Genomic DNA, 25,768 nt, shown 5'->3' on the forward strand with positions numbered 1-25,768 from the left:
TCAATGTCCCATGGTGCATTGCATTTCCGTGCCATCATTCATTGTGTTATTGTCAGTGACTCACTCCATTTTTTCAACAACTCTCCGCTGTTTACTGCATGCCTGCCATCTCTATCTGAAAAGATGGATCCCGCACTACTCTCCACTCTTGCTTTCAGCATTCTGAACACATGGCAGTTGGTCACGCAGTACATCATGAGCTCCAAATCGGAACAGGAATCTGAGGAGCCTGACCTGCTGAGTGATATGCAGACAAACAGCACAGCATTACTGTTGTCATTCACGGAGCATCTGCACACGGTGAACCGCTGCTTCTGGGCATGTGAGACAGGCACTGAGTGGTGGGATCACATCATTATGCAGGTCTGGGATGACAAGCAGTGGCTACAGAACTTTTGAATGCGCAAAGCCACCTTCATGGAACTCTGTGCGGAACTGGCCCCTGCCCTGCAGCGCAAGGACACCAGAATGAGCATTGCCTTCTCAGTGGAGACGCGTGTGGTAATCGCTGTGTGGAAGCTGGCAACTCGAGACTGCTACGGTCAGTCGCTAATCAATTTGGAGTTGGCAAGTCCACCATTGGCGCTGTGTTATCACAAGTGTGCAGGGCCATTAATCACATTCTGCTGCGAAGGACTGTGACTCTGGAAATGCAAGAAATAATGGATGGATTCGCAACAATGAGAGTCCCTATCTGTGCGGGGCAATAGATGGCTCACACATCCCAATTTTGGCACCAGATGATCTTGCAACAGAGTACATCAGTAGAAAGGGGTACTTCTCTATGGTACTGCAGGTGCTTGTGGATCACTGTGGGTGTTTCACTGATATCAACACGGGTTGGTCAAGAAAGGGGCATGATTCTCACAGGTTCAGGAACACTGGCCTGGAAGTTACCAGCAGGGACTTTTTTTCCAGACGAAAAGATTCCAATAGGGGATGTTGTGTTGCCCATAGTGATCCTGGGCGACCCAGCCTACCCACTAATGCCATCGCTCATGAAGCCGTCCACAGGCAACCTGGACAGCAGCAAGGAGTGCTTCAGTAACAGGCTGACCAGGTGTCAACTGACTGTTGAATGTGCATTTGGCATGTTACAGACGCACTGGAGATGCCTTTATGGCAGGCTGGACTTAAATGAGGACGATATTCCTGTGGTTATAGCTGCCTGCTGTGTGCTCCATAATTTATGTGAAGTTAAGAGCGAAAAGTTTGCCCTTGGGTGGACTGCAGAGGCGGATTGCCTTGCATCTGAATTTAAGCAGCCAGATGCCAGGGGTATTAGAGGAGCACAACAGGGGACCATGCACATAAGGAAGGCATTGAGGGCCCATTTTGACAATGAGAACCCATCAAGTGTTTTTTGAAATTGCACTGTGACATTCTATGACCACTATACAGCTGTACTTGTGTATCAGTGGCAGGTGCATGTATCCTGTTCAACACATAAATAGAGTACTTCTTCTTTTGGGAGCTTACTTTTATTATAAAACACAAAACAGCACACAACACAAACAAATCCTAGCGGGGGGGAAAGTAGTGGGGGGCAGTGTCAGTTATGACAGCTGTATGTAAGTCCAGCTGTTCTCATAGATGTCTGAGGGGGTGAAATAGAGGGGGTAACGAGATGGTCCATGACTTTGGTAGAAATGTGTAAGGGGAGTTGGTGGAGTGCAGGGGAAGTTCTGTTGTGGATGAAGGGGGAGCCAAGCTTGCATGAACTGTGTCTGCAATGACAGTATTATCTTTAGAAGCTCTGTCTGATCCTCCACAGCCTTGATCATTCGCTCATGGCCAGCTAAAAGTCTCTCCTGGTTTTCCTTCCGTTCCTGTCTGTCCATCTTCTGAGATTCTGACATCAATTGTCTCCAGGCCCTTTTCTCTCTTTTGGACGCCTCAGAGGACAGGAGGAGTTCCTGGAACATCTCCTCCTTGCTTCTCTGGGGTCGTTTCCTTATGAGTCGTAGGCAGTCCGGTGTTGGGGTCTTGGCTGCAAAGGTCTTATCTGTGTAAGAACAAGAAACAATTAACAAAACCTTTATTGTGAGTACCCTAACAGTACACATGAATCGCTGTGAAACACACCTCATTCTCACTGTCCCCCTGCACAGAGTACAGCTCCTTGATCAGCCTGAGAATAATGAGCTGGTGTGGAAGGGGGGAAGACCATCCAAGTAGGTCTAGGTTCTGGATGGGTGCTCGCTTGGGGCATAAATAAAGGTACATAGGGAAAACAAATTTCAAATTGTGCCACCATACTCCCCAGGCAGGGGCCATAGAAGCAGATATCTCGCTCCTTAGAGTTAGCAAGGATGCTAGGATGCATCTCCATGCAAGCAGCTTCAAACCAGGTCCCTATGCTGCATGACTATGCGCTGCTTTGGTCCCCACCCAAGTGATTGCCAATTGATGTAGGAAAGTGACCTACAACCAGGGCAGAAACAGCTGCTCTGCCCAGGAATTTGAGGCAGAGAATCGGGGATTGCCTCCAAGAAAGTTTCCTAGAGGTCAAACCGGAGGATACCGGTGAAATCTCAGCGTGCATTTATGTGCTTCTCAGCCATACTGCCTAGATACGCAAGGGAATAGGAAAGCACATGCAAACACAGCTACTCCTGTGCATTTCTATCCCTTCAACTAGCTGCATGTTTTACCCAAGCTAATGACCCCCATGCCTCCAGTACATAATCAACATCAGCTTCCAAACAATTACCGGAGCTCTCCTCTCCTGCATCCTGAGTATCTCAGCTGAAGGGCTGGGACTGGCTGTAGCCTTCTGTGGTCGAGAATAACTCCTGACTCCCAACCTCAGCAACCAAACTGTTCCCCAGCTCCAGTTCATCCTCCAGCTCCACTTCCTCGTCGATGACCTCTTTGTCGGGGTTCAGTCCAGTATCCAGTGGCCCCGGGGCTGCGGAGGTGTCTACGGGTGTCTTGGGGGTGGATGTGGGGTCGCCGCTGAGGATGGATTCCAGCTCTTTGTAGAAGCGGCAGCTCATTGGCTCTGCACCAGAACAACAGTTTGCCTCCCTGGCCTTGTGGTAGCGCTGCTGCAGCTCCTTGATTTTAGCTCGGCACTACAGCATGTCCCGCTCATAGCCCTTCTCTGCCATGGCACGAGAAATCTGGCCATAGGTATCAAAGTTCCTTTGGCTAGAGCAGAGCTGGGACTGCACAGCAGACTCCAAATGCTGATCAGGTCCAGCAGTTCCAGTGTGCTCCAAGTAGGAGAGCATTTACTGCGTGGAGCCGCCATGGTCATCTGGGAAGAGGAGATGCAAGCTCTCCAAACTGACCAAGCAGGAAGTGGAAAAAAAATTTCAAAACTTCCTGCAACTTTCTGGCGGGGAGGGACAGGTGGCTGCAGAGCAGCGGAGTGGAACCAGATGTCCAGAATTGTCCGGATTGGCATTGTGGGACATTTCTGGAGGCCGTTTACCACGATAAAAACATACAGGAATGTCTAAACTACCGCTTTGTCGCTAAAACATTGTCGCAAAAAGCTCTACGCCTCTTGTTGAGGTGGTTTTGTTTTGTCAACAAAAGGGCCATTGCAGTGGGTACACCAGGATTTTTTTGTCAACAAAAGATGACTTTTGTTGACAAAACTCTCTAGTATAGACCAGACCTTAGTGATTTCAGCTGTAGTGAGTTCGTCTTCAGTGACTTCAGCTCTCAGTTTGTGGGGAAACCTTGCTACTGGCAGAAGCATTGTCCCTGATTTTAACAAAACAAAAGACTCTAAGAGGAATTCCATTAACTCTATCTTTGAACAGTGGGAAGAGGTAGTCAAACCATGCCTGCGGGCAGCTCTTAGTCAGAGTCCTATCCCCACTCTCTGCTACTGTAACAGTGCTCTGGTATCTGATTGTTGAGTTCTGTTTGGATGAGAGTGAATCTTTCATCAGAACAAGCTAAGCCCAGTTCTGCTGCCATTTGTTCATATAATAAGGGGGCAACATTTTATTACCCCTGCAATTAAAGCTAAAGTGATTTGTAACCCAATACCAGCCAAACTGACCATTTCCCATCATGCTGAGCACCTAGTTGTACTTATGTAAATACAGTGCCCATGCAAACAGAGTGCCCCCCCTTTCAGCTGGCTCAGCAGGGGAGGTCCACTCAGACCTCACTTACCTATCAGTTTAATTTTTTCTTCTTTTCTGTGTTAAAGTCCCTGGATTTATTTTTTCCCTAGCCTGACTGCTAAAGGCAGTTCCTCCCTCTCCTTTGCCCTAGAAAGAAAGCTCCCTTCCTTGTTTGGTACTCAGGGCCATCCTTAGGGGAATGCGGGGCCCGGGGCAAACCACGGTATGGGCCCCCCTGCCCAGCTCCCACCCAGTCCCAGCACACAAACGGGACCCTGGCAGCAGCCGCCCGCCTCCTGCCTACTCCCAGCCGGGAGGTGGGCTGCAGCCTCCTGCCCGGTCTGGTGTGGTGGCCCTCAAAGTGCGGGGCCTACGGCAGTTGCCCCAATTGGCCTTACTCTAGGGATGGCTCTGTTGGTTCTACTAGTCATCCCCATTATCCGCACTAGGGACCCAGGCCACAGAAGAACAAGCATTTTTATCTGCTAATTGTTAAACAGGCTAAAACAGTTGGTCTGGTTTGAAAGGGATGATGTTGGAATGATTACACAAGAAAGAGTGTTTCTTATAAGATGTAGATTTATGTTTGCCCACTAGGATAAACTATAAATCTACATCTATTTTGGTTAAGAGTATTGTATTCAACTGGAAAAATGCACAGTACCTCCCATATACTAAACAATTAGAAGCATGATAGTTTATGGCACTCCATGGAAATACACTATTTATCTTCTAACTGAATCCTGTTGTCAATTCTTAAACCATTTTGAGTTGTGTTCATCTGGTTACATTAGGCTGACATTTGGTCACACTAATTCTTAAGTCTAGTTTTGAGCAGAGGTGACAGTTACCATATAGTACTTTATATGTAACCGCGATGGGGTATATATACGCCATACATATCTACAAAAAAGTCCATCCCTAGCTGAACCAGGAATGGATCAAATCCATTGACTGGGCTGAGTGGGAAAGCCTGGACCATAGAGTGTGCCAGGGCTGGACAGAGGAGCTGACAGCTGTGTCTCATTAAGATGCTAGAAGGTGGAGTTGACAGCTCTACCGTCTGGTCAGGAAAAACATAAAAGATGAGGTTTCCCATGTAGAGAGCAGTTTTCTTCCAAACAAAGAATTGAATAGTGAAGGCTGGGAAAGTGAATATTTTTTCTTATTTTTCAGCCCAATTAATTGAAAGACTAGAATTGATTGGCTATGTTGGTGACAGGGGAACCTCTGTAATATGATTCTCTGTTTTTAGTTAGACCACCTAGACATGAAAGAAATTTAGAGACCTCAGTCTGAAACACTGGGAAGAAGGGAGAGGCAGGGATGTTGTTTGTTTGTTTGTTTTTTGGTTTAGTTTTCAACCCTGATTTTAAAGGAATGAGGATTCCAAATGCAAAGAATTGAGCAGTGGCTCTAGTCCTGCAGTATTAGTAATTCTTATAGTAATGTGATTAGATGTTTGTGAAGAATTTTAAATATGAAAAGATGGTATATCAATGTGAAGGTTACTGGGTTTGCATGTGAACATATACAAATATTGCAGAAGCCATACAGGTTAATGTCACTTTTCTGTGCATGATCACTAGAGTACACATTTCTTTTTCTATACTAGATATATGAAGTGTATGCATGGGTTCTGTATCTCAAGTGTTCCAGCAATAGTGTGTTGAACAATTTTTTTCATTTAATAATCGAGAGGGCAATCAAATAAAATGTTCATAGATTAGTATGCAATTTACTGCTCGCTATGGTGTTGAATATTTGCCTTCTTTTAGTTTTTCTTTATGGATATGTTTTGCATCACAGCTGTGAATACTGCAATTTTAATGGATTGTGTGGGTGAATCCAATTCTAGTCACATGAATAAGAAAGTAAGATGATCACAGACACATAAAGGGGAAAAAAGAGGGTGTTGGTGAATTTCAAGCAAGTCTGTTCCACAAATATCTGTTATAGTAAACTGTAGCTTTATACGCTTATTCCATAGAGGTTCCATATAGAGGTTCATGCTGCAGCTTAAACAGCATTGCCAAATGTGATTATTTTCAAATGGATTTTTAAAAAATATATTTGGCACCATCACGTGGTAAAAATGTGTACTGCTACTTCAGATCAACGGTTCACTGCAGTAAGCAGGGAAAAGCCGGATCAAATCTTATAGTAACATGCAATGCAAGTATACACAAATGGAAGGGATTTTGTTTTGTTCAGCTGTGTTTTCTGGGCTTTCTTATTAAATCAAACAGAAAAATTGCCTGATGTAAAATGTATGTGTTTTAAGGGTAATTTTCAGAAACTCTTCTGACATTAAGGGAATGTCTACGCTGTTATAAGAAACCTACGGCAACAAGTCCAGTGCCCAGGTAAGCTGACTTGGGGTCATGGGGCTATAAAATTGCAGTGTAGACATTCAGGCTTGGGCTGGAGCCCAAGCTCAGAGATTCTTTCATCTGAGCCTGCACATCAACACTGCAGTTTTATAGCCCTACAGCCCAAGCCCTGTGAGCCTGTCAGCTGACCCAGGCCAGCTGTGGCCATGCCACAGGTCTCTTATTGCAGTGTAGACATAGTCTAACAATTTTAGGGATAATCAAGTACGCTTTGTCTAGCTTGAGTGATGGGGCTTGGTGATAGGAAGATGCATGGGAGAGGAGGACAGGATGAAGGAAGAAATCTTCCTCATTTGATCAGGAGACACAGGTGAATGACTACCAAATACAAGGATGGATTTAAGCAGCAGATTGCAACTTTATTAATGTACCATCTCTCCTCAGCTGTCTGTCCCATCTCCCCATGCCCAGCATTCATGTGGTCCTGTTTGGGTTTAGTGGGCTCCCACTATATAACCCATAACTCTCCTCAGCCTACCCATAAGACTCAGTTCATTCTGCTGAATTGTCTCACCCTCCCCACCAGGAGGGAGACAGGGGTAACAAAAGAGGGACCTTGGTCTATGAAGACTTCAGGTCTCCCCTTTTCTTAAGGTTCACCAGCCAAAACTCAGATCTGTTTTACTTCTGGTAGCTGGCCATTTTGGCCTTTTATCTGCACTGGACACAGTCTACATGTTCTGACAAGCTAAACATTCACACAATGAACTACTATTAAATTCTAAATCCTATTTCTATTTAATCTAACTGCTGTTCTTGATGCTGTGAGGAAGATGAAAAATCCACCATGTCTCTGACAGTTTGGCCAAATGGAAAAAATTCCTTCCTGACCCCCAGAACAGATGATTAGTCAAAACCATAGCATCCTAACAGAGGATGGAGGGGCAGCTAAAATTGGAGTAGGAGTTTCCAAAAATGGTAAAACCCCAGACCAGAGTTTAAATTAATGAGAAGGGAGAGGAAGGAGCCGATCAACTCCCATCTCCCTCTGGCTGCCAATGGGAAGCAGAGAGGTCATTGGGGAGAAGTGTCCATCCTTGTGTTCCTCGAGTAGGTGCACTCCCTCACCTTTTTTCAGAGAGATTGCCCCCCTTCTTTCAGCTCCAATCAAGTTTTCCACTTGTTGAGCCAGGTGAATGATATTCTACCTTTCCATGGGCCCTGGACTGCTCTAGTTATTGCAACCTTGAGACTGAAGCAGAACCTGTGGCCTTACTACATGTGGATCCTCTGATCCTGCCCCCATCTGTTCTCTGGTCCCCATTAGCTCCTGGAGACCTTAGCTACAATTATGAGCCAGATCTTTCAATTTTGAGGAGCAAGGGAAAGTAGAAATATAATACAGAGTATGTAGAAAAACATAGAAACCTATTTAATTTGTGGGGGTTTTTTAAAATACCATTTTGTAAGGAGATTCCCAATTCCCCATTTAGAAGGGAATAAAAAATGCAATAATCATTCATCATTTCAGTTAGCACCACTCTGGATATATGTAGCAGTGTGTTAACTTGATTAAAGAAATAATTGACCCACATTGGGTAAATTAATATGTAGTTAACGTGGATGACTGCTATATAAATATTTATAATTTGATCAGTGTTTGCTTACAAATAAAAATGTTGACCTATTTATGTTGAAAAAAGCTTGAAACCATTAAAATCACTCTTTCCTTCCTTTAGAACTTCATTCTAGAGAGAAGCAGGCCTTAGTAGAAGAGATCATACAACTGAAGAGAAGAAAGGAACAGACAGACATACAGGCTTCTGAAAAGGAAAGGGAACTATTGTGTGCCAGGCGGGAATTAGAACAGCAACAAACCAACCTGAGTAACAGTGAACAGCAAATCCTTGTGATACAGTCAAAGGTACACTGCCTGATATCTTTGTTTTATTACATCAGTCAGCAGCATTTATCAGATTTGATTTCTTCTATGTTATGTCAGGGGAGAGGTTTTAATAGGAATTAGTTATATATTTATTGCTGTTAATGTAGTAGATGGAATTCAGTTGGTCAGAAATTTTTTTTTGTCAGTTTGCAATTTAGATTCTCATTGTTAAATCTACAGCTATTATAATAAAATATTTTCATAATACACTGAAAAATCATGCATTGAGCTTTGTGTGGAATCACTATTAACCAAAACTAGGGGTCTGATCTTGTATTGTAGTGAGTGTCCTTAAACTCCACTCACTTCACTGACATTTTTCTGAAAATGGTACAGTGGCTATGAACAGGTCTAAGGGAATCTAGCTGAGCCTCGGGATCTGATTTGCACCATCTTGCACATCACCTCTGAATTCAGACCTCCCTCCCTCTCTATAGAAATTAATTCACACCAAGCACATGCTTTCCATTTCATTGGCAGTCATCCCACAATCAGCAGAGAATCCAACCCCTCACACCTTACCCTCCCCATCCTTTCCAGTACAATGTGTGTTATGAGGCCTTTATGGAGGCCTGTGATATTCACAGTAACATGAATTACCTGCAAAGGTAATAGTGACTGCAGTATGGTTCAAATGAATGGATTGTGGTTTTGGCCTTGATCCTGCAATGACCTTTGCATCCACCTGTAGGTCCGTTAGCTTCAATGGAACTCTACACAGGTGCAAGTGTCCACCTGGGGCCTGTAAGGCCTAATCCTGCACCACTGAAAATAGTGCCATTGACTTCAGCTGGCACAGGATTGAGCCTGTAAAGTGTAAATTCCTTGAGGTGGGATCTCTGACTTCCTACGTGTTTGTAAATTTTTTAGCACAATGGGGAACTAGTCTTGATTGGAGCTTCTGGGTGCTACCACATTCTAAATAATAATAAATGATAAATATTTGGCTAGGAATATATTTCTTGAATTCAATCTGTACATTTATATAAGGCAATACAAACAATTTAAATATTTTAGGAGACTTTTGAGATGTCAAAGAAACAAGAAAAAAAGCAACAAAAATGCAAAGTAGTATTTAGCAATATTTTTTGTTTAAAAAAAAAAGGGGGGGGGGGTTAAAAATGTACTAATGCTTTGTCTAAATTGTATTTTTCCAGCTACTCTGAAGTTCACTACTTGCATATTGTAAATGACTGTATAGAAAATATGAAAAATACCCAGCACAGGTTTTTTCTTCAAGAATTGCTAATAGTTTATATATAATGCCATGGCAATTTCAAATATACTATACAATTATTATATAAACCCCAGTCCAACAAATGCGTACACACATGAATAGTCCAATTCAGTTGAATAGGACTACTCGTGCATAAAATTGCTGGCATGTATAAGCTTTTGCAGGACCCTGTAATCCCTTCCTTATCTTCATTTCCCCCCATCTGTTTTTTCAGTATTCTGCTAAATGGTTACTTCAAATAAACAGTAGTTCATTGCTCAAATATTTGTATGTGTGGTGAAATCTGATGGAGCACTTACTTGAATTAAGAAAAAAAGTTTATGTTGATCAGGAAATGTTAAAATACTGGATGTCTAAAATATGTATTCTATGCTCTCACTATACATACATTTTCTCAAGCATCCGTATAACAAACCCTAACCACATACATGCTGACGCCACATTCATCAACTGGGATTGAATTTAGAACTTTTAGCACCAAAAGTACAAACCCCTACCACTTGAGCTTTATATACCTGGTCAAGAGTCATCATATAAACATGGTAAGACAATAGAGTAATCAGACTACTGGACAGTTTTATAGTAGTCAAACTAGTTTTAATTTATTTATTGGAACTACTTAATGAGCGATGTATGTTTTTTACAGTTATTTTAGAAATAAACATAAAATAAGCGTTAATTTCATAATACAGTCTGCTGTAACTTTGTCTCCTTTTATGTATGTGGACACCAGTTGAAGCAGCAGTCAGAGCAGCAGAAGGCAGTAGAGTTGCAGCTTTCTGAAAAGAGAAAGGAGCTTATGAAAGTGCAGTTTGCTGTGCATGAAATGGAAGACAAAATATTTAAAAAAACAGCAGTGATGCAAGACCAGATCACACGTGACATCAGGTACTAGCCAAAGTATTTGGCAGGTTTTGAGGGATGGTCAGCATATTGATGACTTGGGACTTACCAATCCATTTAGCTTTCTGTCTTCATTACAGATGGGATCACTGTAGGCTGACACATTGCAGAGAGTCATGTACTGCTAGTTATCCCTATTTACCAAAAGACGTTACACTCTGTTGGCTTTTCAGCAGAAAGGCAATGGAGAAAATGGTCGAAACATAAGGTACTTTCTCTCTCATCCACAGAGGTAGTCCCTCAGGTTCAAGACTGAGTAATATAAATGGGTCAGTGTAAGAAACCTTGCCCAGTAACTACACTTGTAGTGTTTTAAGGAATAAATGGTTAGTTTTAGTCCCTGTAGTTAACAATTTGGCATCCTTTAGGATTTTGCTTAATTTTATAATTAGAGGGTTTCTCCTGGGAAAAAGCAGCCAATCAGAGCTTCACAGGAAGCAAGTGGAGCTTTCTTCCTGTCCTCTCAGGAACTGACACCATTCTCACAGGAAGGAAGAAGGGAACAAAAAAGCCTAGCCACTCCAAATCAGCACTGAGCACTTTGGCTTCCGTGTGTAGCATTTCACTGGCACTGTGCTCTTCCTGGCACCGTTCTCCATCTGAGGAAGAAGCATAAGAAACAATGCACCGAGAGAGGGCACTCTGCAGTGTAGAAGAGGAACAAGTGGGGAGTGGCCAGTGAAGTGAGACCTATGCAGGGCCTCTCGTCCTCCTCAGAGCCATCATTGGCTCCGGCAACTCTGCCTAGAGTGCCAAATCTGATCTGGGACCCACTGCCGACTCCTGGGAATGGTCGTGGGATCTCGCACCTGGGGCCCCTTTGAATCCGGAAGCTTTGAATCTGGCAGCAAAGGACCTGATGCCACCAACCTCTCAAGGCCCCTTGCTAGCCTTGCTGGGGATAGAAGGGATTAAGGGGTAATGAGCTCCACCATGGCACTGACCATTGTGGCAGTGTCCAGGGGGAATGCCCACCATGGTTCTGATGCAGCGATCTCCAGCCTGTCGTCGATCACTGGTTCCCTGGCACTGCCTGGGGCAGATGTGGGTACTGCATCACCATGGTCTTCGAGGGAAGAATCCTCATCAGAGACTGAAGGGGAATCCTTCGCTTCACTGTGAACATACTGGTACCCAGCCTACACACCGGACTTTGATGCCGGTGCATGGTCACTGGGCCGCTGGCCAATGCAGTGGCAGTATTGGAACCCATGGGGTTTCTCCCAGTACCTGGGCCCCCTTCCACGGCTCATACTTGGTGGTATCTGAGGCAAACCACCGTTCCTTCCCGTTCGGCACTGGACCCAGACTCCGGTACTGATCCCAATTACTGATATCCTGGAAGTGGTCTCAATGGACATGGTGCAATTGGAGGAAGAGGAGGCAGTCTTCCTCCAGTGCAGGCCTCTTCCTCATCATCCCTGGATAAGGCGGTTGCAGGCCCTAGTAACCCACTCCTGCTGGATGACTTCAGGGCCCATCAAGAGCTCCTGAAAAGGGTTGCTGCAAACCTGGGGCTGAAATTTGAGGAGCTAAAAGAATCTGCACACAGCCTTGTTGACATCCTGGCTGCAGTGGCTCCCTCCAGAATGACCCTGCCTGTTAATGAGGCAGTGTTGGGACCTGTCACAGCACTATGGCAGGCTCCTTCGTCTTTGTCCCCTACCTCAAAAGAGGCGGAAAAGAAGTACTATGTGCTAGCCATTGGGCTTGAGTACCTATACTTGCACCCCCCGGTCCCTGGTAGTGTTGATTGCAAACGAGGGGACAGACAGGGGCAGTTGAGTGCTACCCCAGAAAATAAAGCAGCCAAGAGACTGGATCTGTTTAGGCACAAGTTTTATTTGACAGCCAGCCTCCAGTTACCTATCTCTAAACAGCAGGTCCTGCTGGGAAGGTACAATTTTAACCTGTGGGACTCACTGGCCAAATTTAAGGACTCTCTGCTGCAGGAGTCGAGGCAGGAATTCACGGCCATCCTGGAGGAGGGCAAGATGGTGGCCAGGACTCCCTCCAGGCGTCTCTGGATGTGACTGATTCAGCAGCCAGGACTATGGTGTTAGCGGTCACCATGAAGCACTGTTCGTGGCTCCAACCATCGGACCTCCCTCACAAGGTGCAACAATCCGTCCAGGACTTCCCCTTCAAGGGTACATCCCTGTTCTACAAACAGATGGACTCCAAGCTTCATGGCCTCAAGAACTCAAGAGCCACACTTCACTTCCAGAGCCTTTACACACCTCCTGCCTCCAGGAAGCACTTTAGGCCCCAGAAACCTTCTAGGTTCATGGTGCCTCCCAGGCAGGAGTCCTACAAAAGAAAAGGGAAGGGCTATAAGCATCGCCAGCCCCAACCTTCTACCTCAGCCTCCCAGTAAGGCTCACATTGATATCCTAGTGGGGACAGGCAGGTCTATTGAAGGTGAGTCCGAGGACGGCATACCAGTCTCGACTCCAGATCAATCCCCCTTTTGTTCTTGGATAGTCTGTTGCTCTTCAGCCCAGCGTGGTCATATATAACATAGGATGTTGGGCAGTCAGAACTATAACAGTTGGTTACACCCTCCAGTTTTTGTCCACCTCACCCGCCACCCTCATCCCTCTTCAGGGCCCTTCTCCCAAACAGCTTCTCATCTAGGAGATACAAGCTCTCCTACATGTGGGGGACATAGAGGAGGTTCCTCGAGACTAGGCCAAAAGGGGTCCATGGCCCATCCTGGACCTGCATTGCCTCAACAAATATCTCAAGAAACTGAGGTTTTGCATGGTCTCATTGGCCTCCATCATCCCCTCCCTGGATCCAGAAGGATGGTACACCACCCTCGATTTAAAGGACACTTATTTCCATATCTCCATCTTCCATGGACACAGGAGAGTCCTCAGATTTGTAGTGGGTCAACACCACTACCAATTCATTGCACTTCCCTTTGGCCTGTTGGCAACCGCATGGGTATTCACGAAATGCGGAGGTAGCAAGACGTGCAAGTCTACCTGTACCGTGATGACTGGCTGACCAAAGGCCGCTCACAGGCTCAGGTCCAGCACAGCACCAGTAGTTTACAGGACACTTTTCACGAGCTGGGTCTGTTGATAAACAAGTAGACATCAACTCTGGTCCTGGTCCAGAGAATAGAGTTCATAGGGGCAGTACTTGAATTGAGCCAGGCCAAGGCCTATTTACCAGAGGCCAGATTCCAAGCTATGTCAGACCTGATCTGCAAGGTCACAACCCACCCACTAACGCCCATTCAGGTTTCTCTCAAACTGTTGGGTCACATGGCAGCATGTACCTATAGGGTACAATATGCAAGGCTACACCTCAGACCCCTACAGATATGGCTAGCACCAGTCTATTCCCTCAGCAGATATCACTTGGACTTGATACTTATGATTCTGCTGCCGGTCCTTGCTTCGCTGACTTGGTGAAGAGACCCTTGGTTCCGTAATGAACGGGGTCCGTTGCTGCCCCGCATCCATCAGTAACCTTAGTTTCGGATGTGTCAGACCTGGGGGGGGAGCCCACCTTGACAATCTCAGGATTCAGGGCCTTTGGTTCCAGTGCTCTCCCTGTATATAAATGCCAGGGAACTCAGGGCGGTATACTTGGCTTGCCAGGTGTTCCTTCCCCTGATCTCAGACAAGGTGCTGCAGGTCTTAACAGACAACACTACATCAGTGTTTTACATCAACAAGCAGGGAGGGGCTTGATCTTCAGCCCTGTGCTGGGAAGCCTTCTGACTATGGGACTTCTGCGTGAAACACGCCATTCATCTCTAGGTGTCACATCTCACCGGAGCCCTGAACACACTGGCAGATTGCCTCAGCAGATCTTTTTCCTTTTACCATGAGGTTGTCAGTATCATCTTCCAGAAATGGAGGCCTCCCCAGGTGGACTTGTTTACCACCAGGCAGAACAGGAAATGCCATCAGTTCTCTTCTCTACATGGGCTCAACAGGGGCTCCCTCTTCGATGCCTTCCTACTCTCGTGGGCAGATTCCCTATTATAAATCTTCCCACTGATCCCCTTGGTTCACAAAGTCCTCCTGAAAATCAAGCGGGACAAGGCAAAGGTTATCTTGATAGCTATGGCCATGTCAGAGCTTTGGTGTGATATGCTTCTAGACCTCTCAGTGGCAGCTCCACTCGTGCTCCCACACCACCTGGACTTGATTTCACAAGAACATGGCCAGTTACGTCACCTGAACCTCACCTCGCTGGACCTGATGGCATGGTTGCTGTGTGGCTGAACCCTGAGGAGCAGATCTGCTCGGAACAGGTCCGATAAGTCTTGCTTGGTAAGAAAACTTTCCGCCAGAGCTGCCTATGTGGCCAAATGGGAACGTTTCACTTGTTGGGCCTCTGAATGGATTCTCTCTCCATCTTGGTCTTCTCTACAGTCTATCTTGGACTATCTGCTTCACCTAAAACATCAAGGTCTGACTCTCTCATCTATTAAGGTCTACGTGGCAGCCATCTCAGCCTTCCACCCCCTAGTGCAGGGCAGATCAGTGTTCTCCCACAAAATGATGGTCAGGTTTCTCAAGGGCCTAGAAAGGCTCTACCCTCAGGTTTGTGACCAGATTCCTCCATGGAACTTAAACCTGGTCCTGTCAAGGCTCACAGGACCTCCCTTCAAGCTGTTAGCATCTTGCCCCATGTTGCTTCTCTCTTGGAAGGTCACCTTCCTGGTGATGATCACCTTGGCCAGAAGGTTCTCCAAGATCAAAGCTCTGACGTCAGAACCCCCTTATATAGTGTTTTTGAAGGACAAGGTTCAGCTATACCCCCATCTGGCCTTTCTACCAAAGGTGGTGTCGCAATTCCACTGCAACCAGGACATTTTTCTTCCTGCCTTCTTTCTGAAACCTCACAAGACCACTGAGGAATATTGGCTCCATACATTGGATGATAGGCAGGCCCTCGCCTTCTATACATTACACTCATTACATGAGAACCCAGTCTTCATCAGCAGCATTCCTCGCGCAAGTACCAGTCCAGGACATCTGCAGAGCCACAACATGGTTATCGTTCATACCTTCACGACCCACTACACCATCACCCAGCAGGTCCATGACGATGCCGGCTTTTGGAGAGCAGTGTTGCAATCACCACGTCCATGAACTCTGACCCCACTTCTGGGGATATTGCTTGTGAGTAACCTAGAATGGAGTGGACATGAGCAAGCACTCGAAGAAGAAAAAACGGTTACTAACCTTCCATAATTGTTCTTCGAGATGTGTTGCTCATGTCCATTCCATGACCCACCCTCCTTACCCCTCTGTTGGAGTTACCAGGAAGAAGGAACTGAGAGGATGTGGAGCCAGCAATGCCCCTTATACCAGTGCATATGTGCATGGTTCCAGGGGACGCTAGAGCCAACTCTATGGATACCACTGAGGGAAAAATCTCTGGCAACTGTGTACACAGCATGCGCACACCTAGCATGGAATGGACATGAGCAACAATCTCGAAGAACAACAGTTACGGAAGTTTAGTAAGCATTTTTTCTCATATTCTTAACAGTACTTCTTTCTTGAGTCCTGACAGGATAGAGGGGCTACCATCTTCCCTGAGGGCAGCTTGGCTTCATTCCTATTAGGAGCAATGGAAGATGGTGGACATTTTGAAAGGGGCAATTCTTCAGTTTCTCTAAAAGACAACATTTTATTTTTCCTTCTCAGCTATGAAAAATAATGAAAAAATGACTATTAATCCTAAATATTTCTTCTAAAAATTCATCATTGCGCCTGACTGGCTCAGTAGAGAAGTGGTAAACTAAGGATGTATATGTGAGCTTGGGAATATGAGGACAGGATGGAGAAACTGGAGGGTGTGCGAGCAGGGGAACATGAGAGACATGAGAGGGAAGAAAACTTGTACATGTGTGGGGAAACATGGGGTATAGGAGGGAGAGGGAGCTGTGTATGCTGGGGAATGTGTGGTGTAGGAGGGAGGAGGAAACTGGGGTGTGTGTGTGTGGGCAGGGGAAAGAGGGATACATGTGGTAGGGGAAAACGAGGGTGCTCTAGCAGTGCAAAACAACTGTAAACCCAGCTTAGCTATCGAGATGCTCTCGCAGCTATGCAATGCTTGCAAGTGGCCCAAATCAGTCAGATCAAATCTGGCTTCAAATATAAAATAAAAATGATTTAAGACTGATAATACATATCTTCAGATCTTTAGAAATGTCACATAGTAGCATTCGTTTTGGGTTTCTTGTTAGTGTTCAGGTACGAAATTTTGAATAATTTTAACTGATTTTATCATTATTGCATATCCTGAGGGCTATTAAATTGTGTAATATATTTTATTTGGGTACTGGTAATTTCTTTGATTTCTTTGTTTTGAGAGAAAAAGAGAGTATGTGCGTGTGCATATGCATTACAGTAATTTTCCATTGTTACAGCAGAATGCCCTCCTACAAGCAAGATGTGCCTTGCTAGTGATTCATCCTTGTTTTTAGAATTAATTCTTAATGAACAGCCCTAGATAGATTGTATAATATAATTAACAGTGTTAGGTTGTATAATATAATTAACAGTGTTAGGTTGCTTTTTGGCAGATCTAGCATACAAAGTTTATGGAAAGGGCTGATTTTAATGAAATAATTCAGAGTTTTTAGAAAACTGTATTAAATGTCTTAACATTAAGATCCTATTATAGGAACCTTATAATTGGATCTTAATGTTAGGACATTTTATACAGCTTTCTGAATAATGTCATATGTACCTTTAAAAAATATGGCTTGTTTGTCATTTTCAGATAGAAAAATTCTTAAGTCATTTTCTCTGTGCATTTTTTCTGATCAGAAGTGAGATAAGTTTTCTTCATCAGCAAGTGCGAGAGAAAGATCTACTGGCAGAGCAGGATCGTTTCTTAAGAAGCAAAATGATGGATGATTATGCATCCCTGACCACAGAGAATGCTGAGCTACGTTCCCAGCTCTTGGAACTTAACAAGCAACTGAACATAGTAAGAATGGGATAGGGAATGACCAACTGGTCTTGCATATAAAAAATCCCTCCAAAAACAGTTAGTACAATGGAGATAGCATAGATTAATGTGATGATCCTTTTCCATTGCCTTACATTAAAACATCTAGGAGTCTATATTTTTACACTGTAGTAATGTTCAGACTATACTCAGTTCATTTTCTTAGTACAATAAACATTTGAGACTACAAAGGACATCTGATCCAAATTATAGAACATCTATAAATTTCTGAAGCACATGAAAAAAGTAGGCCAATTAAATTCTCTCTCTTCCTCGCTCTCTAGAGTGGTAAAATGTAAATATGAATACATCAGCATGTAATTCAAACTGAGAAATTAGCATTTTTTAAATATGCGTGTTCTTATTAAATCAGCAGTTTCTATCTTCGAGTGATTGCTCATATCCATTCCATTATAGGTGTGTGCGCGCCCCGTGCACAGATCCCCGGAACTTTTTTCCCTTAGCTAGCCCCGTAGGGTCAGCTCCGGCGCCCCCTGGAGTGCTGCGCTCATGCCGCGGTATATAGGGCGCTGCTGACCCTGCGGCCCCTCAGTTCCTTCTTTCCGCCAGTGACGGTCAACGGAACGCCTGCCTCTTGCATTCAAACGCAAGTAGCATTCCTCACAGTTAGCCCTTTTGTTAGAGTTTTTTGTTTTAGAGATAAGATAGTTAGTAGAGTAGTTGATAGTGCCCTTAGGGGCTAGAACGGAGCCATGCCTGGCTCCACAGGCTTTAAAGCCTGCACTCAATGTGCAAAGTCCTTCCCTGTTAGTGACCCCCATGACCGTTGCCTTCGATGTCTGGGGGAATTACACAGGAAGGAAAAATGCAAAATCTGTAGGTCCTTTAAGCCCAGGACCCAGAAGGAGAGGGACGCCCGCTTGAAGGCGATCCTAATGGAATCCGCGCTCCGGCCGGACTCCGAACCGTCGCGCTCCCCGGCGGCACCGAGTGTCTCATCGGTGCGGAGCGCTCTGCCGGCACCGGCATCAACGGCACCGGCATCAACGGCACCGGCATCAAAGGTACCGGCATCGGCGGCACCGAGCGTATCGGCACCGACGAAGAAAAAGCGGCGTGAGGCCGCTCACATGGACTCCCCCCTGTTACCGGGAAAGCAGGGGGTCCAATGGGAGATGCCCCAGCCACGTGCCGTGGAGAGGACTCCGGCACCGGCACCGGCATCTCCTCGCAGAGAGCCTCCCCTGACTCCTGGGGGTAGGGGAGCGCCTCTGCAAGGGCCGTCGACACCGGAGGCTTTCGCTGCGGCTCGCGCCCTCATGGGCCTGACTACGCCTCCGTCCCCCCCTCGGCCGAGGGTTCCGGGACCGGTGTCTCGGGGCAAACCCGCGTTGGGTTACCCCGGTGGGTGGCGGAGACAGGAATCGAGGTCTCCCCCCAGACGGCCAGGGAGGGTCGAGAGAGCGAGCTCCCCTCCCAGCTCCGACTCACAGTCGTCGAGCTCCCCGGCACCGCGGCACCGAGGGCGGTCCAGGGAAAAACGCTCGAGGCGAAGGAGATACAGTTCCGCCTCGAGTGGGGACAGGAGCATGGACTTGGGCACCCCGGTGCGGAGTCCCGCCGCTCAGCATTCCCCCGCACCGACAGCCTCGGCACCGACAGCCTCGGCACCGACAGCCTCGGCACCGACAGCCTCGGCACCGACAGTCTCGGCACCGACAGCCTCGGCACCGACAGTCTCGGCACCGAGCGCCACGGCACCGACAGTCTCGGCACCGACAGTCTCGGCACCAAGCGCCACGGCACCGACGTCGCGTTCCAGGTCTACGTCGCGACGTCGCCGTCGGCACCGCTCCCGATCAAGATCGGGAAAGAAAACTCAAAAGTTGTCTAGAGGGAGGGGCCATGACAGCTACAGCTCTTCCAGCAGCCCCTCCCCTCGCAGGCACCGCAGACGTCGGCACCGAAGGTCCTCCTCATCGAGGAGCCGCTCCCCTTCCAGAGCTCAAAAGCACCGGCGAAGTGACTCGAGCTCAAAGAGAGGAAGGATGGAGCTGAGCCAGCAGGTGCCTGCACCAACACCTGCCTGGCCCCAGGGCCCCTGGCAATGGCCATACTGGGGGCCGTGGGGTACCCAGATGGGGCCGGGGACCACCTCTATACATACCTCGGTGGCTCCACCTATGGGCCCCACTACAGACCCACAGGAGGGTCACCCCTCTGAGGGGGAATCTGACCCAGAGGAAGGGCCATCCACAGGACCCATTCCACAGTCCTCCTCCTCTTCTCCAGACGAGGCGGCAGCCAGGGATACTAGAGCCCCCCTCTTTGATTTTAAAGGCCACCAGGACCTCTTGAGGAGGGTAGCAGACAATCTGGGTCTGGAAATTAAAGAGATGTCAGAGGAGGAGGATCCCCTCTTTGGGGTCTCTGACACAGCAGGCCCTTCACGCTTGGCACTGCCGGTCCACGAGAGGGTTATGAAACTCGCGAAGACCCTCTGGCAAACCCCCTCCTCACTAGCTCCCACCTCGAAAGGGGCTGAGAGAAAGTACTATGTGCCAAAGGAGGGGTTTGAATTTTTGTACACCCATCCCGCTCCAGGTTCACTTATAGTAGATGCGGTGAACCAGCGGGACCGTCAAGGGGGTCAGGGTAACACCCCTAAGGACAAGGACAGCAAAAAGCTGGACCTGTTTGGGCGCAAAATGTACTCTACTGCGGCCCTACAACTGAGGGTAGCTAATCACCAGGCCCTCATGGGAAAGTACAATTTAAACTTGTGGTCCTCTTTACAGAGGTTCTCTGCGGGGCTGCCCCCCGACCAGGCCACAGATTTCGCCATGGTGACACAGGAAGGAGTGGCGGTGGCTAGGGCGGCTCTACAGTCCGCCAGTGACGCTGCGGATACAGCCAGCAGGGCGATCGCTTCGGCCATTGCCATGCGCCGCTGCTCCTGGCTCCAAGCCTCAGGGTTGACCCAGGAGGTCCAACAAGCCATACAGGACCTCCCCTTTGACTATGCCGGCCTCTTTTCGGAGAGGACTGATGAAAAGCTTCATGCTTTAAAAGACTCTCGAGCCACCCTGAGATCCCTGGGGTTATACACGCCTCAGGCCTCGAGGCGCCAGAATAGGCCTCAGGTGCAGAGGCAACAGCAACCTCCGCTGAGGCTACCTCCTAGGCCTACCCAACCCAGGAGGGGTAGGGAGAGGTACCGGGCGCCTAACCGCCGTGACAGAGGGCCATATCAAGGGTCACAGCAAGGCCCTAATAAAGGCGGGGCACCCCATAAGAAGTTTTGACGGGGTGCACGAGGGCGGCACTTATTCCCCCCTTGGATCAACCCAGACCCTTCCTATACAGGCTCCGGCCTTACATAGCCGAGTGGGAAGCGATTACTACCGACCAATGGGTCCTCGGCATAGTTCGCAGGGGCCATGCACTGCAACTTACGGCTTCCCCCCCACAATTTCCCCCAACCCAGTCCCTCTTCAGGGACCCATCTCACGAGCAACTTCTCATACAAGAGGTCAATTCCCTCCTCATGCTGGGCGCAATAGAGGAGGTTACTATACAGGAACAGGGGAGGGGATTCTATTCTCGGTACTTTCTGATCCCCAAGGCCAAGGGAGGTCTAAGACCTATCTTGGATCTGCGTCGCCTAAACAAGTTTATCAGGCGTTCCAGGTTCCATATGGTCTCCCTAGCTTCCATTATTCCCACCCTAGATCCAGGGGACTGGTATGCCGCCCTCGACTTGAAGGATGCATACTTCCATATAACAATCCTTCAAGACCACAGAAAATTTTTAAGGTTCATGGTAGCTGGTTTTCACTACCAGTTCTCTGCCCTGCCATTTGGCCTCTCATCTGCACCGAGAGTGTTCACAAAATGCATGGCAGTGGTAGCGGCCCACCTGCGCCGCAGAGGGGCCCAGATCTTCCCCTACCTGGACGATTGGCTGATCCGGGGCAAGTCCAGGGCCCATGTCAAGGACAGCCTAGCCCTTACTTGCGCCACGTGCACCAGACTGGGGTTACTCATCAACGAGCAGAAGTCTACTCTCACCCCGGTGCAGCGCATAGAGTTTATAGGGGCCATATTAGACGCACGAGAGGCCAGAGCCTTCCTCCCTCAAACCAGGTTCGAGACCATGACCGCCATAATCACCGATCTTCGCAGGTCCCCCACGACGACAGCCAGGCATTGCCTTCAGCTGTTGGGACACATGGCGGCATGTACATATGTGGTGAGGCTAGCTCGCCTCAAGCTAAGGCCTCTCCAGGGGTGGCTGGCCTCAGTCTATGTACCGGCCAGACACAGACTGAACAAGGTGGTAACGGTTCCCGCCCAGGTATTGTCCTCCCTAGATTGGTGGAAGGACCCAAGGGAGGTGCTGAAAGGTGTTCCGTTCAGGGACCTAGCTCCCTCAGTCACGTTAATAACGGACGCCTCGGACAGCGGGTGGGGAGCCCACATCAGCAAAGACCTGAGCACCCAGGGGCTGTGGTCAATACAAGAGAAAGCTCTCCACATAAATGTCAGGGAGCTCAGAGCAGTCCGCTTGGCCTGCAAGGTGTTCATCAACTTCCTCAAAGACAGGACAGTTCAGGTCCTCACGGACAACACGGCGGCCATGTTTTACATCAGCAGGCAAGGGGGAGCACGCTCATCGACTCTTTGCCAAGAAGCTATTCAACTTTGGGATTTTGCCGTGAGGCATGGTTTTCACATTTCTGCCTCTCACCTCCCGGGGGTCAGGAACGACGAGGCAGATCGCCTCAGCAGGTCGTTCTTACCCCGACACGACTGGTCACTGCACCCGGAGGTAGTGGCTTTCATCTTCCGGAAGTGGGGGTTCCCCAACTGGACCTGTTCGCGTCGTCCTGGAACAGGAAGTGCCCGAGGTTTTGCTCGCTCCGAGGTCGCGAGCCGGGCTCCCTTTCCGACGCGTTCCTTTTAGAATGGACGGGGGCCCTCCTATATGCGTTCCCCCCCATTCCACTCTTGCCCAAGGTCCTCTTGAAAATCAAGAGGGACAGAGCGGATATGATATTGATTGCGCCAGCGTGGCCACGACAGCATTGGTACAGTATGCTGCTCGACCTGTCTGTCGACACGCCACTTCCACTTTCGAGGCGCTTCGACCTGCTCTCTCAAGACCAGGGTCGCCTGCTGCACCCGGACCTGGACTCCCTCCACCTGACGGCATGGAGACTCTCTGGCTGACGGAGGGGGAGAGAGCCTGCTCGGCGCAGGTCCAACATATCCTGTTGGGCAGCAGGAAACCTTCCACACAGGTCGTGTACCGGGCCAAGTGGAAGCGTTTCACCTGTTGGGCGGAATCCCAGGGTGTCCTACCGTCCACCTCGCCCATACAGGCGATATTGGAGTATCTACTCCACCTGAAGCTCCAGGGCCTAGCACTGGCGTCACTGAAAGTGCACCTGGCAGCTATTTCGGCCTTCCACATGCCGATGGAAGGGCGGTCACTATTCTCCCACCCCATGTCAGTCAGGTTCCTCAAAGGGGTGGAGAGGCTTTATCCCCAGGTCCGCGACCCGGTGCCTCCCTGGGATTTAAACCTGGTCCTTACCATGTTGACAGGACCCCCCTTCGAGCCTCTGGCTACATGCCCGCTGCTCGTCCTGTCTTGGAAGGTAGCCTTCCTGGTGGCCATTACATCGGCTAGGAGGGTCTCTGAGCTTAAAGCTTTAACATCAGAGCCCCCCTACACGGTCTTCTATAAAGATAAGGTCCAACTGAGACCACACCCAGCCTTCTTACCCAAGGTGGTGTCTCAGTTCCATTATAACCAAAATATCTTCCTCCCCGTGTCTTTTCCAAAACCACACGGTTCGGAGGAGGAGCGGAGATGGCACCTGCTGGATGTCAGACGAGCCCTGGCCTTCTACATCGAGCGGACCAGACCATTCCGGAAGTCGACGCAGCTGTTCGTGGCAGTAGCGGACCGGATGAAGGGTTCACCTGTCTCCACCCAGCGCATCTCCGCCTGGATCACCGCCTGCATCAGGACCTGCTACGAGCGGGCGAAGGTGCTGCTTCCAGGAGCTGTGACAGCGCACTCAACCAGAGCCCAGGCCTCATCTGCGGCCTTCCTGGGAGGAGTGCCCCTGCAGGACATCTGCAAAGCAGCCACCTGGTCATCAGTCCACACCTTCACGTCCCACTACGCCATCGTACAGCAGGCGAGAGAGGATGCAGGATTCGGCAGAGCAGTACTGGCAAGAGTAGCTCACCGCTGACTCCTACCCACCTCCAAGGTATGGCTATTTAATCACCTATAATGGAATGGATATGAGCAATCACTCGAAGATAGAAAACAGGGTTACTTACCAGTAACTGTTGTTCTTCGAGATGTGTTGCTCATATCCATTCCAAACCCACCCCCCATCCCCACTGTCGGAGTCGGCAGAAAGAAGGGACTGAGGGGCCGCAGGGTCAGCAGCGCCCTATATACCGCGGCATGAGCGCGGCACTCCAGGGGGCGCCGGAGCTGACCCTACGGGGCTAGCTAAGGGAAAAAAGTTCCGGGGATCTGTGCACGGGGTGCGCACACACCTATAATGGAATGGATATGAGCAACACATCTCGAAGAACAACAGTTACTGGTAAGTAACCCTGTTTTCCTGAAGCTTGCATTCACTATTTCTGTTTGTAGTACTTGCCCCTAATTTTCATCTGAGATGTTGCTTAAAAATTTCCCTTCGTCTTTAAATTCCATTTGATGGCAGTGATTTCTGTATCCTATGCAAAAAATGCTACAGCAATCTTTCAAAAAACAAAGAAAGTTAAGTTCTGAACTAACCTGTCCTCAAATATAGAATGAATTTCAAGTCACTAATTGGAAAGAGGTTGTAGAACATAATTGAAAGATGAAGCCAATTTGCCAAATGATGCGTTGCATTTTTTTTCAACTCCTGAGACATTTGGGCCAGATTCATCACAGGTTTCCTGGGTGCTTCTTTGAGCCTACTTCTCATTTCTTCTGCCTGTATCAGGGTTCCTAAATACTCCATATCTAGCAGCTCCTGAGTTTGTTGTGGCACTGCCAATAATGGCCAAGTGTATTTGATCCCACAGTAGGTGCACGTGTGCCGCATGCATGCGAGTTCAGAATCTGTGAATAGCAGTACCTCAGCATTGCCATTAGAGGAAATCTATTCTTTCTTCCCTTCTCATGACTACACTTTGTTGCCCCACCCTATCCAGCTGGAAATCTTCACGTCCTCACTCAAAAAGATCGGGAGCTTGTTTACCCCTTCAGATGAAAACCACTCATTTCAGAGCCCCCAGCTTACTGCCTGCATGGATGCAAATGGCCCAGCCAACCATATCTTAACCAACCTGATCAACCTAGTCAATCTTATCCATATCAACTTTCCACCGTGGTCATACTGGACTAACTGGGGCTCACCTTCCAGAGTGAAGCATAGAAGGTCACATCCTCCTTTGGCTTTAGTTTCAAGACCTCCTACAGAAGCTCATAGGGATGGGAATGATGAACACCTGAATAATGATAAAAAAAAATCAGGTTCCAAACCAGTGGAGCAGTACCCTTCAACTTCTCGCAAAGACTCAAAAGGCTCCATCATCATCTAATGAGGCAGTCTCTTTGGCTCCAGTACCAGCTCCAGATGATTTTGACTTCTTCAAGAGCTGTTGTCTTGAATTGCTGACACTGGGGATTGAGACATTAGTGATCAAGGAAAAGCCCCATCTTTTGGCTATCCTCCACTCTGGATAGGTTAGCACTGCCTATCTATGAAAGTATTTTGGAGCCAGCTAAATATCTCCGGCAGATCCCTGCTATACTTGCCCCAACTGCAAAACAAGCAAGAAAAAAGATACCAAATTCCACAGAGGGGCTTTCTATACACATCTAATATACTATTATTATATACACATCTAATCTCTCAATTTCTGGTGGTCTGGGAGAAAGCTTGTCAGCCTAGCCTACCAAAGGCTACCAAAAAAACCCCAAATAGATCTCTTTGGAAGAAAAGCTTCCCCCTCCATTTTGTTTCAACTACATATAGCAAACTACTAAGCATTATTTGCTAAGCATTTTTTACCTGAAATGAAGCATCTCCTTTGTTAACAGGATTCCTCCAGAAGTTAGGGAGCAATTAAAGGGCAATTGGAGGCAAAAATACTCTACATGTGGCTCTGGACACTTTCTGATATCACAGTTCAGTCCATGGTAGTTATAACAAGGAAGGCTTCATAGTTTCAAGTGTCATGCATCCTGAAAGAGGTACAGAACATCATAGAGATCTTGCCC

General features: G+C 47.8%; 1 protein-coding gene and 1 long non-coding RNA gene across 2 annotated transcripts in view; one reads left to right on the plus strand and one right to left on the minus strand.

Moving 5' to 3' along the window:
* LOC137152145 (interaptin-like) overlaps window positions 1–25,768 on the plus strand; it is a 49,340-nt gene that overhangs the window by 12,172 nt on the left and 11,400 nt on the right. Inside the window, exons 5-7 of the mRNA XM_067546699.1 lie at window positions 8,161–8,345; window positions 10,337–10,491; window positions 17,316–17,478. Coding sequence (XP_067402800.1) covers window positions 8,161–8,345; window positions 10,337–10,491; window positions 17,316–17,478 — 503 coding nt within the window. The remainder of the gene's footprint in view (window positions 1–8,160; window positions 8,346–10,336; window positions 10,492–17,315; window positions 17,479–25,768) is intronic.
* Window positions 10,227–25,768, minus strand: part of LOC137152146 (uncharacterized) — a 31,660-nt gene continuing 16,118 nt past the window's right edge. The window contains exons 2-3 of the long non-coding RNA XR_010919447.1: window positions 24,902–24,993; window positions 10,227–10,382 (exon numbers count right to left, since the gene is read on the minus strand). This is a non-coding gene — a long non-coding RNA (uncharacterized lncRNA). The remainder of the gene's footprint in view (window positions 10,383–24,901; window positions 24,994–25,768) is intronic.

This window comes from Emydura macquarii, unplaced genomic scaffold (assembly GCF_026122565.2).
Source record: "Emydura macquarii macquarii isolate MOO-44397 ecotype Brisbane River unplaced genomic scaffold, CSIRO-AGI_Emac_v2 contig_1146, whole genome shotgun sequence".
Classification (NCBI taxonomy): Eukaryota; Metazoa; Chordata; order Testudines; family Chelidae; genus Emydura; species Emydura macquarii.